Raw genomic sequence first — 17591 nt, 5'->3', positions numbered from 1 at the left:
TGTAGAGAACATGTTTATTGTTTCCTATGTTCTAGTTACTTGGTCAGTGATGTTTTTAGGACTTTACAGAGATGCAACTGTCTAAGTGGTATATAAGAAACACCAGGAGTTTGTGTTAACTGAATCTTTTTCCAAAATTCTTTGTACCCTCTAATGGATGTTTATGTTGCTTTATCTGTCACGTGTGCAACATGTTAGACAAATGGTGCACACAGAGCACAACTGTGCTCTAGAACAGGGCAACATTCATTCATTGAGAAATTCTACACACTGACCCTCAGCAAAGAATGATACATAAAATGTTTTCAGTTCAGGAAGAACATCCTGGAGCCACTAACAATACCAGACATAATAACAAATTAATTTGAGTTTGTTAAGATTACGATGTCCATCTGCATTTGTACATTAAGTTCTGTCTACACTGGAGCTGAAAATATCTCCAACATATTATAGTTTGCCACGCACACCTTTCAATAAGAGAGGTTACAATCTCTAAAGTAATTGCACCAATTGCCAACCATTTTGTGATCGGCAATAAGTAATAGATTTGTTGGAGGAAAGCCATTTCCAAAGATTTAGTGTTTAAGAAGAAACTGCAGATGCTGGAAAAATCGAAAGTAGACAAAAAATGCTGGAGATTCTCAGCGGGTGAGGTAGCATCTATGGAGAGAAGGAGTAGGTAACGTTTCGGGTCGAGACCCTTCGAGTCTGAAGAAGGGTCGTGGCCCGAAACGTCGCCTACTCCTTTTCTCCATAGATGCTGCCTCACCCGCTGCTTCTCCAGCAGTTTTTTGTCCAAAGATTTAGTGACTCTCCTGTTGTGTAAAAAATGCAATGCCATCTCATCTCATCTCATAGTGATATAATAATCGTAAGCACAAAATATTTTAAGGTAAGATGTGAAAATGCATTACCAAGATAAAGGACAATTTCACTGCAGGATTGTAAGTGAGCCATAGTAGTTTTCTTATACCATGTCTCTCCAAGTATCTTATACCGTGACTCTTCAAGAATCCTCAGTATTTAATGAAAAAGAACAAGCTGCAATTGGAAACAAAGCACAAAATGATGTAGATTTCCTTTTATCCAAAACTGGATACTCTCAGACATCAGTTCAGAGGCTTCTCTGAAATCCGATATTATTACCACATTGGTGAATCAGCAAATCATGTTGAAGAATTCTCATAGACAGCAAAACAAGTGATGTAAAGCAAAATACTTAACTAGTATTATAAATAATGTACAAACTTCCAAAAGGTAGCTACCAGCCCCAAACGTTGTCTGTGCATTTTGCTCCACAAATGCTGCCTAACCTACTGAGTACTTTACAGCAGTCTATTTTTGCAGGAAGAAGTGTTGAGAGATACTGCAGTTTTACCTATGTAGACAGGAACTGCAGATGCTGGTTTATATCGAAGATAGGCACAATGTGCTGGAGTAACTCAGCAGCAGCGTCACATGGACAAAAGGAACGATCCTTTTCGGGTCCCATTCCCGACCCAAAATGTCACCCATCCTTTTTCATTGCTGCTTGACCTGCTGAGTTACTCCAGCACTATGTGTCTATCTGCAGTTTTACCTGATCCATTTAACCAATGAAAGAAATACTTATCACATAACAGGAGATTATAAAGGTGTGCAAAAGCTTGTTTTACTGAGAATGTTGCTGATGCAATAATATTCAATCTTATGCACAGCTCCGCAACTTTGCCAGTGACTTTCCGATGTGCCGAGGAGAAGAATAAAGTGGACAAAAGGATCACCAGATTTGTGCTGCCAGTGGGAGCCACGATAAACATGGATGGAACAGCTCTGTATGAAGCAGTTGCTGCCATATTTATTGCTCAGCTGAATGACTACCCATTGGATGCAGGACAGATCATCACCATCAGGTGTGATCTTTATCTCAAGTTTTAGTCAAAGTGTAAAGATATTTCTTGCTTTTTTTTCCAATGTGACCGGAAGATCGATTTATTGCCAATTGTTCAAAGTCAATAGATCAGATCCAGATCTATTGGACACCACAGAAATTAGTTCAGACGGGGGTGTGCACATAGTGGTTACCAGGCAAGAGTAGCTTCCAACCATCCCTAAGTCTTCCAACGTTTAGGAAACAAATAGGCAGGTACATGGATAGGTCAGGTTTAGTATAGTTTAGTTTAGTTTAGAGATACAGCACGATAGCAGGCCCTTTGGCCCACCGAGTCCGCACCGACCAGCGATCCCCACACATTAACACAATCCTACACACTAGGGACAATTCACACTCATACCAAGCCAATTAACCTACAACCTTTAGGTCTGGAGTGTGGGAGGAAACCGAAGATTTCGAAGAAACCCCACGCAGTCACGGGGAGAACATAAAACTCCATACAGACAGCACCTAGAAGTTGGGATCAAACCCAGGTCTCCGGCGCTGCAAGCACTGTAAGGCAGCAACTCTAACTGTGCCACCATGCCATGAAGAGGGATATGGGCCAAACACAGGTTGGTGGGATTAGTGTAGATGGGACATGCTGGCATAAGCAGTTCCTTGTTTCCACCCTCTTAATCTGACATTCACACTTTTAGTGGAAATTCTGTTTAGAACAGGAAACCAGACTATTGGACAAACTGTTCTCATTGATCAATTTTTGCCTAGCATATTGCAATGCCACAACATTTCTCCAAACTGATTGAGATTTGGAATTTTCTAGGCTTTTCGGCTCAATGATATCAGTTTATATAATTACCCACTTTGAAAGTGTGCACTACATCTGGACACGGTGTAGCAGGGTTTTACATGTTTTCTTGCTGATTAAATGCTATGAAGCACGGTCACGTGATTTTCATCTGTGCATTTACACGCGTGTCTGCTCTTTCCTAGTATTACAGCGACGGCAGCCAGCATTGGAGCAGCGGGGGTCCCTCAGGCTGGAATGGTTACCATGGTGATTGTTCTCACTGCTGTTGGATTGCCTGCTAACGATGTCACACTCATCATCGCTGTGGACTGGCTGCTGTAAGTGCCCGTGTGCGAAAAAATACCCCGTTCGAAAGAAAATTAGAAGAAAGACTATCCCCATTTATTCTCTCTGGTGTCCAATCTCCTTGTCAAGGCGTTGATTCTTCTCCCACCATGCCCAAGGGACTAGGTTAGATATGGCCGACATGGACAAGTTTGGCCGAAAGGCCTGTTTCTGTGCTATATGCCTCTATGACCCTACGACATTCCCTCAGCGACAAAAGGAGTTTCTAGTTCCTTAGTGAATATGTTGCATGTGCCAGAATGTCAATGTGAAATAGGCTGGGAGCTGTCAGAATGTTTCCATCCTTCAAAAGTTGCCCATACCTGATTGCGCCATGGACTTAGTTATAATAATAATAATAATAACTAGTCCGTTGGTTAATAATTAACAGTTAATTCATTGCTTGTTAACTGCTCCCTTGGCATATGATTAACAGTTGTTCAAACAGCACCGGAAGAGTGTAATAGCAAGATTCCTGGCCCAGCTTAAATGGTTATTGAGTGTCATCAAGTTATTAACAGAATGCTACATTCCAAGTCAAGAAGGCCAAGGGGGTGCAAGTTTGCAGATTGTTGTGTCCTTCACAGTTGCACTATTTACAAAAGCCTGGACTTTGGCATCACTGGAGAAGTGCTTCTGACTTAAATTGGACTTAGAATAAATGGAGGAAAGTGTCAGCAACCTAGTCCGAATCTGCCAAGTTTGATCCAGGGGATATTATTAATGAAGTTATTCTTTCTTTATAATACTGTCTGTTCCCTTATCTCCTACTACCCACATCCTAATAGAGGAAAACTCCCCTAATCCATTATCTCATTAACAATATGCCCACATAATATCCTACTTAAGCATGGTGTCAACAACTAGAACTCGATTTAAATTTGAGGCAGGCACAAAAGAGCACTTCTCTGTCACACCATGCGTCTAGTTGCTATGAATAATAAAGGTCAAAGCCAGTGCTTGTTGTACATTATGAACGAAGTCCAAATGAATACAAACTAAGCTAATCTTGTCTCACACTCTGCATCCCTTGATTGGTTGCATGTAGCTTTATTTTCTCTGGTCTGATACTTCTCCAAAGTATATTCTGGGGGCCGATCGAAGGGAGTTTGTCTGCTCATATTTTACAAATAGGATATTTGAAAGGGTTATATTCTCACAGCAGCTTGACCCAACTGTGAATATAGAGCAAATATCACCAGATAAGATATACTGTGCCTTGTAGCCATTGATGTACACAAAATATTTCACCAGCTTTGAATCAAATGAGAGTTATAGATTTAGAATCAAACAGGTGAGTCACAACAATTAAATTAACAAATTAAGTTCGGCCCTTGCACAAAGCTGTGATATTTGAAAAATATTCTCAGTCAACTACACAAGGGGTTTGGGTCCTATTTAGCCAGAGACAGGCTTCATCTCAATCTTCATTCAGAGTTTGGCATGTTTTCTTCCTAAGATCGACACAAAATGCTGGAGTAACTCAGCGGGGCAGGCAGCTTCTCAGGAGAGAAGGAATAGGTGATGTTTTGGGTTGAGACCCTTCTTCAGACATTACCTTTCTTCAGTGCGCCCATTCCTTCTCTCCAGAGATGCTGCCTGTCCCGCTGAGTTACTCCAGCAGTTTGTGTCTTCGGTTTAAACCAGCATCTGCAGTTTCTTCTTACACATATGTTTTCTTCCTATTTGTACTGCCAAGATTCACCCACAAGCTGTGGTTACCCTGTACCACCTTCTGCATACTACCTATCATATTACAGCAAAGGTGAAGATATTTGAGCTAGCTTCTGGTACTGTAATACTTGAGGCTTTGATGAATAGAGGATTATGGATTATGTGCAGAATTGGTCTTGGCATCATGTTCAGCTCAGACATTGTGGGCCTAAGGGCCTGTTCCTGTGCTGTACTGTTCCATGTTCTAAGAAATATGGCAATGTACGATTCTCAAGATGAAGGAAAAGCCTGTCAATACTATTAAATAAGTCATTTTTAAGATTCTAAGAGAATACGCCTTAATCAGAATGTGTTGTGGAAATATTAATGGCACTTGTTGGTAGAGTGTGGAAAACCAAATGGTGCCCCTGGGTATTTAAAGAATAATGTGATCAGTTATTGTCTTCCTGAGCAGATCATTGAAAATTTGTACAGCACTGATTTGTGTTTCAGGCTGTAAAAAATAACATTTAGTGATGATTCCATCTCCACCTCTGCTTTCAGCACCCAACACCAGCTGAACTTCATTGAGAGAGGTGGGCAGTGACCCAAACCTGTGGCATTTTCTTCTCCATTCTGGGATTGTGCGCTGGTCGCCAGCCAGCTGATCCTTTGTTAAACATTTTTGATGCGTGACAAAATGGTAATGGCACAGTCAGTTAAGCTAGCAGTCAACTGAATCAGATGGCCGCTATCCTTCAGCAACCTATTCCTCTGCTACTGCACTCTTCATCCAAAAGTGCTTTTCTCAAGGTCACAGTGATTTATATCAACACATCGTGCTATTTCATTTCAGACGATTTTTACTCTAATCACTACTCCAAATGTACGTACAAGGCTTGCATACATCTGCAAAGCCCAGCAACAATTTTTGACCACATGTGTAATGAGCGGAGTCTAATAGATATCAAGATACAATACATGTTTATTAAATCTACTTACAGCATCGATCTGCAGGACATTAAAGTTCCTAGCAGCTACTCATACTGAATGGTGCATGCAAGCTCTTGTTAATATAAAACACATATTAGGCAGAGCCACTACTAACAAGCACTGCAATTGACTAGTAGGAAATAACCAATCTACAACATGCATAAAAGAAGGGTGCACCTCACCATCTGAAATCTCCAAAAGGAGTCAAACAAAGATCAGCACATGTCAAATAAATTCATAAGGAATAGGAGTAGAATTAGGCCATTTGGCCTATTGTCTACTTCGCCATTCAACCATGGCTGATCTATCTCTGCCTCCTAACCCCATTCTCCTGCCTTCTCCTCATAACTTCTGACACCCGTACTAATCAAGAACCTACCTATCTCTTCCTTTAAAATATCCACTGACTTGGCCTCTGAAATATTCACAATATTCACAATAAAAATATCCACTGACGGCCTCTCACAATATTCCAAATGCAACCTTACCAGCACCTTATAGAGCACCAACATTACATCCCTGTTTTTGTATACAAGCCCTCTTGAAATAAATGCTAGCGTTGAGTTTGCTTTCTTTACTTCCGATTCGACTTGCAGATTAACTTTTTGGGAATCCTGCATCAGCACTCCCATGTCCCTTTGCACCTCCAATTGCTGGATTCTCACCCTATTTAGAAAATAGTCTACGCCTTTATTCCTACTACTAAAGTGCATGACTCCACTCTTTGCTCTACTGTATATTCCATCTGCCATTTCACTGCCCACTCTCCCAACCTGTCCTTCTGCAGAATCCCTGCTTTCTCTACACTACCTGCCCCTCCACCTATTTTCGTATCATCCGCAAACTTTGCCACAAAGCTTTCAATCCCCTGTCCAAATCATTAATATACAAATCTGTGCAAAATGTTCAGTTTCTCCCTGTACGCATGCGAGGTATATCATACATTGGCATCATGATTAGGAGAGCTTCCAAGGAAGTTATTTTCAGGAAAATATGGCAATTTTAACTAAGCTGGTGGTCTTGCATGTTTATTTAATAATCAGCATATGCAGATGAGGTTGAGGTTGCAGCCGAGCCCGGCCTCTGCTCACCACATACACCAGAGAGGAGGAGGTCGGACTAAGATATCCAGTAGACGGACCAGCGGTGGGAAGCAAGGCAGGGCCTCGATGGTGGACATGGCCACTGGAGGCCCTGCAGTAGCCTGGGGCTCAGCCCAGTGAGCCGTGGCTGTATCCCAACCACAGGCCCGGCTCACACGGAGAGGGAAGGCCGCCGAGCCTGGACCCTGCTCACCCCGTGGATCGGGAATCGCAGAGGAGGTGGAGGGAGACAACGCCTGGCACTGGAAAAAGGGCCGGTGTGAGGAACAAGGGTAGTCTTACCTTCCGCACCCTTGAAGTCCGCTGCTGGGGGCACCCCCCTGGGGAACGAAGGCTGATGAGGGCCAGGTGTGGAGAGGGGTGATGGTTTGCGGGATGTCAGGAATGGGGGAGGAGACGGCTGCAATGGGCCTTTGTTACCATGTGTGGCTGAGACTGTAAAATTGAGCCAAATGGCTCCTCTTGCATCTGGACACGGTAGGCTGTTCTGTACATTCTGTACTGACCGGGGGATAGTGCTTATGCACAGGGATGGTCTTGCTGATCTGTACGCACAATATTTATTTCACTGTACTCATGCCACATGAAAGAAGAGTTACAGTCATGCAGCAGATAGTGCTGCTGCCTCACAGTTCCAGAGGTCTAAGTTTGATCCTGACCCCGGTTCTGTTTGTGTGGTGTATGCATGTTCTCTCGCTGATCCTGTGTGGGTTTCTGCTGGAGGCTCTGGTTTTCTCCCACATCTCCAAGAAATAATGGTATGTTAATTGCCTTCTGTAACTTGCCTCTTAATATAGCTGAATAGTACAATAATCAAAGGAAAGTTGCTAAACATGTGAGAAAGAAGTTACGGGCAAACGGAAAGGAAGAGGGTGATTAGGACTGATGCAACAGTGCTGCTGGGAGATGGCATAGACCCAGAGAGCAAAATGACCATCTGTATTGTGCTGAGCAATTTGATCAGAGTGACTTGTGATTGCTAGATCAGTCAGTTAATATCAGCACCTCCATTCTAATTTAGTCAATAGAACCAAATTTGGAAATGCAATGCAAATTAAAATGTATGTTTTTTCATAATACATTTTTTGTGGTGGGTTGAATGCAGAAACATTTTATAAGCACAATTTAGAGCTCAGTCTGAAGAAGTGTCTCGACCTGAAACTTTGACTGTCCCTTTTCTCCAGAGATGCTGCCTGACCCGCTGCGTTACTCCTGCTTTGTGTGTCTATCTTCGGTTTAAACCAGAATCTGCAGTTCCTTCCTACACAGAGCTTATTTACAGCGCATTCAGAAAATATTTAGACTCCTTCACTTTTTCCACATTTTGTTACGTTACGGCCTTATTCTGAAATGGATTAATTTTTTTTTTATCATCAATCTACACAGAATACCCCATAATAAAAAAATGAAAACAGGTGTTTAGAAAAGTTTGCAAAGTAATTAAAAAGAAATAACTGAAATATCACATTTACATAAGTATTCAGACCCCTTATTCAGTATTTTGTTGAGGCACCTTTGGCAGCAATTACAGCCTCAAGTCTTCTTGGGTATGACGCTTCAAGCTTGGCACACCTGTATTTGGGTAATTTCTCTGCAGATCCCCTCAAGCTGAGTCAGGTTGGATAGGGAGCGTCGATGCAGTTATTTTCAGGTCACTCCAGAGATGTTCGATCAGGTTCATGTCTGGGCTCTTGTTGGGCCACTCAAGGACATTCAGAGACTTGTCACATAGCCACTCCTGCGTTGTTTTGGCTGTGTGCTTAGGGTCGTTGTCCTGTTGGGAGGTGAACCTTCTCCCCAGTCTAAGGTCCTGAACAGCTCTGGAGCAGGTTTTCATCAAGGATCTCTCTGTACTTTGCTCCGTTCATCTTTCCCTTGATCCTGACTAGTTTCCCAGTTCCTGCTGCAGAAAAACATCCCCACAGCATGATGCTACCACCACCATGCTTCACCTTAGGCATGGTATTGGCCAGGTGATGAGCGCTGCCTGGTTTCCTCCAGATGTAATGCTTGGCATTCAGGCCAAAGAGTTCAATCTTGGTTTCATCAGACCAGAGAATCTTGTTTGGGTGTCTTTTGGGAAACTCCAAGCGGGCTGTCATGTGCCTTTTACTGAGGAGTGGCTACCGTCTGGCCATCGACCATAAAGGCCTGACTGCAGATATAGTTGTCTTTCTGGAAGGTTCTCCCACCTCCACAGAGGAAGTCTGAAGCTCTGTCAGACTGACCATCGGATTCTTTGTCACCTCCCTGACCAAGGCCCTTCTTCCCCGATTGCTCAGTTTGGTCGGGCGGACAGCTCTATGAAGAGTCCTGGTGGTTCCAAAGTTCTTCCATTTAAGAATAACGGAGGCCACTGTGCTCTTCAGGACATGCAATGCTGCAGAAATTGTTTTATACCCTTCCCCAAATCTGTGACTCAACACAATCTTGTCTTGGAGGCCTACAAACAATTCCTCCGTCTTCATGGCTTGGTCTTTGCTCTAACATGCACTGTCAACTGTGGGACCTGATATAGACAGGTGTGTACCTTTCTAAATCATGTACAATCAATTTAATTTACCACAGGTGGACTCTAATCAAGTTGTAGAAACATCTCAAGGATAATCACTTTTTTAAAAACGTTTTTATTAAGGGGTATTGTATGCAGATTGATGATAAAAAATGAATTTAATCTATTTTAGAATAAGGCTGTAACGTAAAAAAGTGTGGAAAAAGTCAACGTGTCTTAATACTTTCTGAATTCACTGTATATTGAATTAGTTAGCTTCAAAGTTGCTTTTTGACCAGAATGTCAGTAAAGGTTATGTCCTTTATCATTTTCATGGAATAAAGAGAAAGTTCATGGGTCGCATTATGAAAATTGTACCCATGAACTTTATGCAACTCAGTAGGTTTGTTGACTTAGAACCATGTCTCTATCTCGATTGCTATCCTGGGTCATTCAAGGGAAAAGCTACCCCAAAAAGGTTCCACTTTGATGCCAAGAGATTGCAGTGAAAATGTTATGCCTTGTGTGTATCATAAAATATGTCTGCAGGCCTAGCACAACGCTAAGGATTTCCACTTCTAGCACACACAACAACTTGTGTATTTATATTTACAACTCCCTCCCCAATTATACTGGTCCCTTGAGGCTTCAATACAAATTGTGACAAGACTAGATTTTATGTATTGAAGAATATCTGGGCTACTAGGTCCATTATAGAAGTGCTGGATTGATGAAGTATAAGCAAATAATAAATATAATATTTAATAATAATAATAATAATAATAATAATAATAATAATAATAATAATAATAATAATAATAATAAATAATAATTAATAGTACAAAATAATACACAGAAAAGTCAAATATCTGTAACAATTGGTGGATGCCAAATAGTGCTTGGAAAATTGAGACAGATGACAAAGTGAACTGAGGTGGTTATTTTTTTGAGTCATGTATTTGAACATATTCCTGTAGACTATCACAAAAGCATCTCAAAAATCTTGCATATACACTATGGATTACTGGATGCTTAAATCTTGCAACAGATGAAATGGCCAGAAAGTAAGTTTACTTCAATGTGTACTCTGCTTTTAATCCATGACGTTTTACATTCACTTCCTCAGGGATCGGTTTCGAACAATGGTGAATGTACTTGGAGATTCTTTTGGAGCCGGAATTGTGGAGAAGCTGTCTCAAAGGGAACTCCAACAGATGGATCTGTCAAGTGGTATTGACATAGTGAATCCCTTTGCTTTGGAAACAGCTAATTCAGAGAAAGAAGAAATGAAGATAAAAGAAGCGTATGTCAATGGGGCATTTGATATCGATAAATCAGACGCTGTAGCTGTCACAGAAACATCCCAATTTTGACTGAATAAGAATGACAATTTGTGATTGTGACATCACACAACACTGGCAAAACTGTAAATCTGAATGAATTCATGAATTTTATCCTACCAACAATAATATGTTAAGATTAGCATTTGAAAGTGTAATATATACTGACTATTGAACACTGATAATCAAACGCAAATTATTTCTCCATCAGCTTGCAATCAAAATATGTTAGTGCTCCAGTCTAAATGCATGGAGTGAGATACAAAACAATAACTATTGCAAGTCAGTTGATTTTGGAATCAACTGATTTAAGAATGGGTAATAACTACTTAATGAAATTTAAAAAATGTTTTTTAAAAACAAACAATAGATTGCAAGAATTAATATTGGGCAATAATTGTAATTCTTGGTTCAGGTAAGAATTTATAACCATGTGCATTAGCTGATCATAATTGTCTCAACCTTCAATTAACTGCATTAACCATTCCAATGAGCCATTCCATTCCATTCAATGTTCTAAATGATGTTTCAAAGGATACATAATCTACATTTAACGTTTGAGATAACAATGATTGTGTTATTACATGTGTAGTGTAATCTGTCTGAAATCAGACTTAAGTTAATAAGCATGCAATTCTTAATTTGGTGAGCCAAGATGAAAATTCTAGGATGTGGCTGATAAACCAAAATGGCTCAACTTGCATTGGGTCTGCAAAATGATATGACATTACCTTGTAATATATCATGAATTTCTGCAGGGCTTTTCTTGCAATATAATTTGATGGTGTAATTTTGGTGGGAAATCTGCATATCTAAACTACATACAGTACATATGTAAAATTAACTTCTGCTGATGTTATGAGAGCAGAATGGGAGATGGCTTAAGGAAATATATCCCAACTGTGTTGGCTCCAGTGTAAACTAAGAATTTCAGCATTATCCAGTTCATTTGCAAGAGCATCATTTATCAAAGATGACATGCACAGATACCAATGCCTACTTGAATTAGGCCTTGCTAATATTCTAAATGTACATTGGCAGTAGGTGCATAAAGATCTAATTAAAATGTCATATGACCTGATTATATTAGCTACATTCAATGGTGGCACTGTCAATTTTCAAAACATAGAACACCACTGAACATATATTGGGCAATAATTGTAAAAATGCAGGGTAAATACTAATGCCACAGCTGCTTCAAGTTGATTAAAAGTTAGGAAAATAAATGTACTCTATTATTGCTAAATGAGTGAATGCGTTGACTTTAGGTTGCACTCATCTGCTAACATCTATTATCATTGACTTTTTTGGTATTGAATGTCCAGCAGTGGCTGTTGCGCTTGGAACTATTTAGCTCCAGTGACTGATGATTAATTTTCTTTCCAGCATAATCTTTCCAATGTAACCAAGCCAATGTTACCTAATGTACATCTCCTATTGATATGATGCTTGTACTCCGAGTAACATTGTGTGCCTATTATTTATTCTGAATCTTGTATTAGCATTCAGTTACCCAAGGACAGCTTTAACCAGTGTCATTATAAACAAATGTAACTTTTACTTCTATCTCCAACATTTGAAGACATCGATCTTGATATTACTCAATTTAATTGGCAGGAGAAGCTAGGAAAAATGGGAATCTGGATATGAGTGCATAGAAAAAAACACTATGAGTATTCAGTTTTTTTTTACTTCTTCAACCTATACAGTAGGTAATAGACAGCATCTGTGGAGAGGGAAACAGAGGCAAGGTTTCAAGTCAATGGTTTTTCAGCAAACATTAGGGATGTTTCAGCAAATGCTTGTTGCCCCTTTGTGTCTGTAGGGTGCCAACTGTAATTTGATCAGTGTAAGCATGCAAACTAAAATTTAGTACAACTCAAACTTTATTAATACTCAGATCACTTAAAGTGTAAGGGAATTCAATTAACCCTTATTGCTCTCAATGACCTTGCATTTTATTCACTGTTATTGCTTGCTATTCTTTACATTGCATCATAAATCCCGGGCACCGTTCGAATACAATGAACTGGCCAGACTCACTCTGCTGGGTGTTAGTCTGCACTGAGTTCAGAATTTGGTTCTTATTTTGGCGGCTATTCTTCCTGGATTGTTGCTGATAATGTACTCATTTTAAAAAAAATATATGGTTTGACACTAATCTTTCAGAACATTGAGCTCCTCAAACATCAGCTGAGCCATTCAGGCACGAAGGAGTGTAGAAATGATTGTTCCTCAAGGTTTTCTGCAAGTCTTCCATGTAGGTAATTTATTGATTTAAGCTAGACCTCTGGTTACTATGGTAACAATTAGCTATATTTTGGCTGCTGTTGAAGCCTTGGTTGCCAGTGGAGCTGTTTCTTATCTGACCACAGCCAAATGTTCATTGAGTTGCTGTTATCGATTACTACTCTTCTGAAACCATTGGTCACAGTATAGCCGCAAAATTCCCCACTGGGATTAATGAGACCGAGGGACTGATACTTTGCAACTCCATTGCCTTTCGTGAAAGTCTCGTTCCAATGTGTACTTGTAGTTTGATTGCGTAAGATGTTTTCTCAAAAAGTTTCTAATTCATAATTCTGTGATCAACCAATCAAAATTGGAGAACACTCTTACAATTAAGCGGTTAACAATTTCCTGAGCATTTTCAAAGAACTTTGCAGACTATTAACTATCCTTGAGTGTGGCTTGTTTAAAAGGAAGCACTCTTCTTTTCTGGCATGGTTGTTTGTAACCCTTTGCAAGCCAGCTTTGTATTGTTCTGCTTCACGTCTCACAATAACCTGTTGTTCGTATAAAGTTGGCTGCTTTTCCCATCTTGCTTCGTAGAGGTTTAGCTGCTAGCCTTGGGGCTGAGAACTGATGTAGGGAAAAGAAAGGAGAATGAATGGGTGGGGTGATAGGGGGTAACCAAATAAGTCCTGTTTGTAATATAAGAAAATAATGCCAAAAAATGTTCAGCATGTCAGTCAGCAACTGTGGGAAAAAGAAATGGTTAATGTGTCAGGCATGGTCTGAAAAAAGGGTCGCGACTCAAAGTGTCACCTATTCCTTTTCTCCAGTGATGCTGCCTGACCCGTTGAGTTACACCAGCAATTTTTCTATCTTCAGTTAACATGTCAAGTACGTGAAACATCAACAGTTTCTATTTTTCAAGATGCTGCCTGACCTCCAGAGTATTTTCTGTTATTTGCTCAGATTTCTAGCAATAGCAGTTTTTGTGTTTGGATGTTCAGTGCCATTTGGTGTCCTGAAAAGCAGGGAAAGATTAAATGACAAAAGGAGTGATGATGGAGGTCAAAGACTGTTGGTGTCAGGACTGGTACGAAACAAAGTAAAGGGACAGAGTTACTGTAAAGGACAAGAGAAGGATCATAATTAAACTGTTTGGGGAAAAAAATGGATGTGGTAGATATGAACTGAAATTATTGAATTTGTCTGTAAATTGGCTAATTCGAAAATGAGAAACTGTTCCTCAAACTTCCATTGAGCCTAAGTCAGCAGGATATGGACACAAAGAATGGGCACAGTAATTAGGTATGAAAAATTACTTAATAGTGGCACACTGGCACAGAGGTAGAGTTGTTGCCTTCCAGCGCCAGAGGCCCAGGTTCGAACCTGACAACAGGTGCTGTCTGTATAGAGTTTGTGTGTTCTCCCCGTGGCCATGTGGATTTTCTCTGGGTGCTCTAGTTTCCTCCCACACTCCAAAGACATACAGGTTTGGCGGTTAATTAGCTTTGATAAAAATTGTAAATTGTCCCTAGTGTGTGGGATGGTGCTAGTGGACAGAGATTGCTGGTTGGCATGGACTCGGTGTGCCGATGGGCCTGTTTCGCGTAGTGTCTCTAAATTAAGCTAAAAACGAATTGCAATTGCAGGGTAACCAATGCTTGGAGATTGAGTGAGGATATTCAGTAAACCTATCATTCAGTCTGCATTTGGTCACCCTACCACAGAGGAAACTACATCTTGTGCGGAGAACAACTCTCCGTGCAACCGCATGTGTTTTCTCTGGGTGCTCCAATTTCCTTCCACATTCCAAAGACATGCAGGTTTGTAGGTTAGTTGGCTTCTGTAAAATTGCCCCTAGTGTGTAGGATAGAACTAGTGTATGGGTGATCGCTGATCAGCACTGACTCAGTAGGCTGAAAGGCCTATTTTCATGCTGTATCACTAAACTGAACTGAACATTGGCCCCTCGAGAATGGGGAAGATCTGAGGGTTTCCTGGCTGCACTACACCACTGAATTTCATGTTTTGACTCCAACAGTGGGGCAGAACGTTGCTGGGATTCTCCATCACTAAATACGGGGGGGATCTGTTCGCAGATCCTGCATCAATGTAGATGCGGTGACACAAGGAACTGCAGATACTGGTTTACAAAAAAACAACATAAAGTGCTGGAATAACTCAGCAGGTCAGGCAGCATTTCTAGAGGACATGGATAGTTTTGGATTGTGAGCCTTCTTCTAACTGATTGTAGGTGCATGGCTTTGGAACCCCTTCATTGGAATAACTATTGAATGACTACTTGAAAGGAATTTGTGCCATATTAAATTAACTATTTGTGTTTGCATTAATGTTTTCTGCTATGTAGGTGTTTGTTAAATGTTTTGGGGAGATTGTTTATTTTTATTAAAAAAAAAGCCCATTAAAATGTCTCATTTCATTTAAAAAAATATGTGGCGGCTTGTCAGAGATGTTCAGAAGTATTAGAGTCCTGACAGTTTTGAGAGATAGCAAAGATGGTAGTAGGGCTTTGCTATCAATCTAAGAAACGGCCTGTTCTGACATGGCACTATGACCTGATTAAATTGTTTGAGGCTCATGTATCTCACAGGGCTAGCCCACGTGGCTCCAGGACCTTCTCAATAAGCAAGATGAGGTGGTAAGTTTGGGTTGTGGGGAATTGGAGCACTAAGTCTAATATGTTGCTGGTCCCATCCAGTAACATGTCAACCATCAACTCTGATTTTCTTCCGCAAACCACGTGACCTACTGAAAATTTTGAACATATTCTGTTTTTTATGCCAGATTCACAGCTTGCTTTTATCCTTTTGACTTCAAGTTTATTGTTCACATTCCTTTAAGTTATCTCGTACTCTTTCCTCACATCCTCTGCAATTTGCATTTGAGTTTTTTGTTTACTCACCGTTTGGAATACATTGATGTTCTTACTTCGGACTGGAATATATTGCTTCATATTTCACTTTGTAACCAGCAAAACAATTGCTTTATAGAATCGCCCTGAGCACATTACAACATACCATGTTCATTCATTGTCTATTGCTAGTTAATGAATCAGACATTTTAATACAGGAAGAATGTCAACAAAATAGAGAGAGTACAGAGGAGATTTACTAGAATGTTGCCTGGGTTTCAACAACTAAGTTACAGAGATAGGTTGAATAAGTTAGGGCTTTATTCTCTGGAGCGCAGAAGGTTAAGGGGGGACTGATAGAGGTCTTTTAAAATGATGAGAGGGATAGACAGAGTTGATGTGGACAAGCTTTTCCCTTTGAGAATAGGGAAGATTGACATGACTTCAGAATTAAGGGACAGAAGTTTAGGGGTAATATGAGGGGGAACTTCTTTACTCAGAGAGTGGTAGCGGTGTGGAATGAGCTTCCAGTGGAAGCGGTGGAGGCAGGTTCATTGGTATCATTTAAAAATAAATTGGATAGGCATATGGATGAGAAGGGAATGGAGGGTTATGGTATGAGTGCAGGCAGGTGGGACTAAGGGGAAAAAAATTTGTTCGGCACGGACTTGTAGGGCCGAGATGGCCTGTTTCCGTGCTGTAATTGTTATATGGTTATATGGTTAATACTTAGGATTTATCAGAAAATTCCAAAGTATTGTGAAAGGAGAAAATAGACATAATTTTGACTCCTTCCTGCGATGGACAGGATCCAAGAAATAAATAAATAAATCATAAATGATAGAAGAAAAAGGTTTTTGTCCCTTTGGATTGTTAAACACACTTGAAATATTTTAACACTGTCCAAAAGGTTTTCTTTAAACAGGAAAAGGGAAAACACAATGGACATCAATCAGAACCGAAACAAGTGAATCAAAGGTTATACTGACAGTTACCTGCAGAGATCATTTCATAAACATTCTGAAGCAATTGTTCAACACAATTTTGATAGAATGCGTCTTGTTCCTTTTTATAAATTGAGGGCAAGAAATATGACGCACCAAAAATGGATGCAAAATTTACAGGCTGATGACTCCGCCCTCTGACCTGAACAAAGTTTTGATGTAAGTTAGACTGAATGTTATTCAACTGCTGCCCTTTGAACTTCCGCCATAATGCTGGACTTCAAGAGTCAAAGACCACTGGAAATTGACCCAGTTGGCCAGCAAGTAGAATCCCAGCAGGGATGACAATTTAAAGAGGGTTATCACAGTGGCTGGAAGAAAAAAGGCAAACTACTGGAGTAAGTCAGTGGGTCAGGCAGTTTCTCAGGAGGACATGGATGACGTTTTGGGTTGGGACTCTTCTTCAGACATTCCAGTCTCCAGTCTGATGAAAGGCCCTGACCCCAAACATGGCTTACCCATGTTCTCCAGAGAATCTGCCTGTCCTGCTGAGTTACTCCAGCTCTTTGTGTTTTTTTTGTAAACCACCATCTGCAGTTTTTTCTTTCTCCATTGCAGTGGCTGGTCCCGAATCCAGAATGTTCTGGACCTCACTTATGTTAACTTCTCTTTCTTGAGTAACCTCTGTGTACAGATTTCTAGTTAGGCCACTCGTTGGTTGATATTACCATGAAGTGCCACACACAATGCAAGCTTTCTCCCATTTGCACCTGAATTTTGCATTTGGGTTGAAACAACCAATATGGAGCATTAACTTGCATATACCAGCGGTGCGTTTCCATTCATGGGGATATGTTGCTGCTCGATTGTCAGGTTTGTCTGAATATTCCATCTAGTACACCTTGCACAGCATAGTGTTACCCCAGTTTTCATCAACTGCTCATTATTTATG

The 17591-nt window shown here is 40.5% G+C and overlaps 1 protein-coding gene across 1 annotated transcript in view; it reads left to right on the top strand.

Annotated features, from left to right (window-relative positions):
* slc1a1 (solute carrier family 1 member 1) overlaps window positions 1-15900 on the top strand; it is an 85956-nt gene extending 70056 nt beyond the window's left edge. The window contains exons 10-12 of the mRNA XM_055632798.1: window positions 1698-1892; window positions 2867-3001; window positions 10375-15900. Coding sequence (XP_055488773.1) covers window positions 1698-1892; window positions 2867-3001; window positions 10375-10621 — 577 coding nt within the window. The 3' untranslated portion in view covers window positions 10622-15900. The remainder of the gene's footprint in view (window positions 1-1697; window positions 1893-2866; window positions 3002-10374) is intronic.
* The last annotated feature ends 1691 nt before the right edge of the window (window positions 15901-17591 follow it).

Source organism: Leucoraja erinacea, chromosome 3 (assembly GCF_028641065.1).
Source record: "Leucoraja erinacea ecotype New England chromosome 3, Leri_hhj_1, whole genome shotgun sequence".
Classification (NCBI taxonomy): Eukaryota; Metazoa; Chordata; class Chondrichthyes; order Rajiformes; family Rajidae; genus Leucoraja; species Leucoraja erinaceus.
This window is presented reverse-complemented; position numbering and strand designations above follow the sequence as displayed.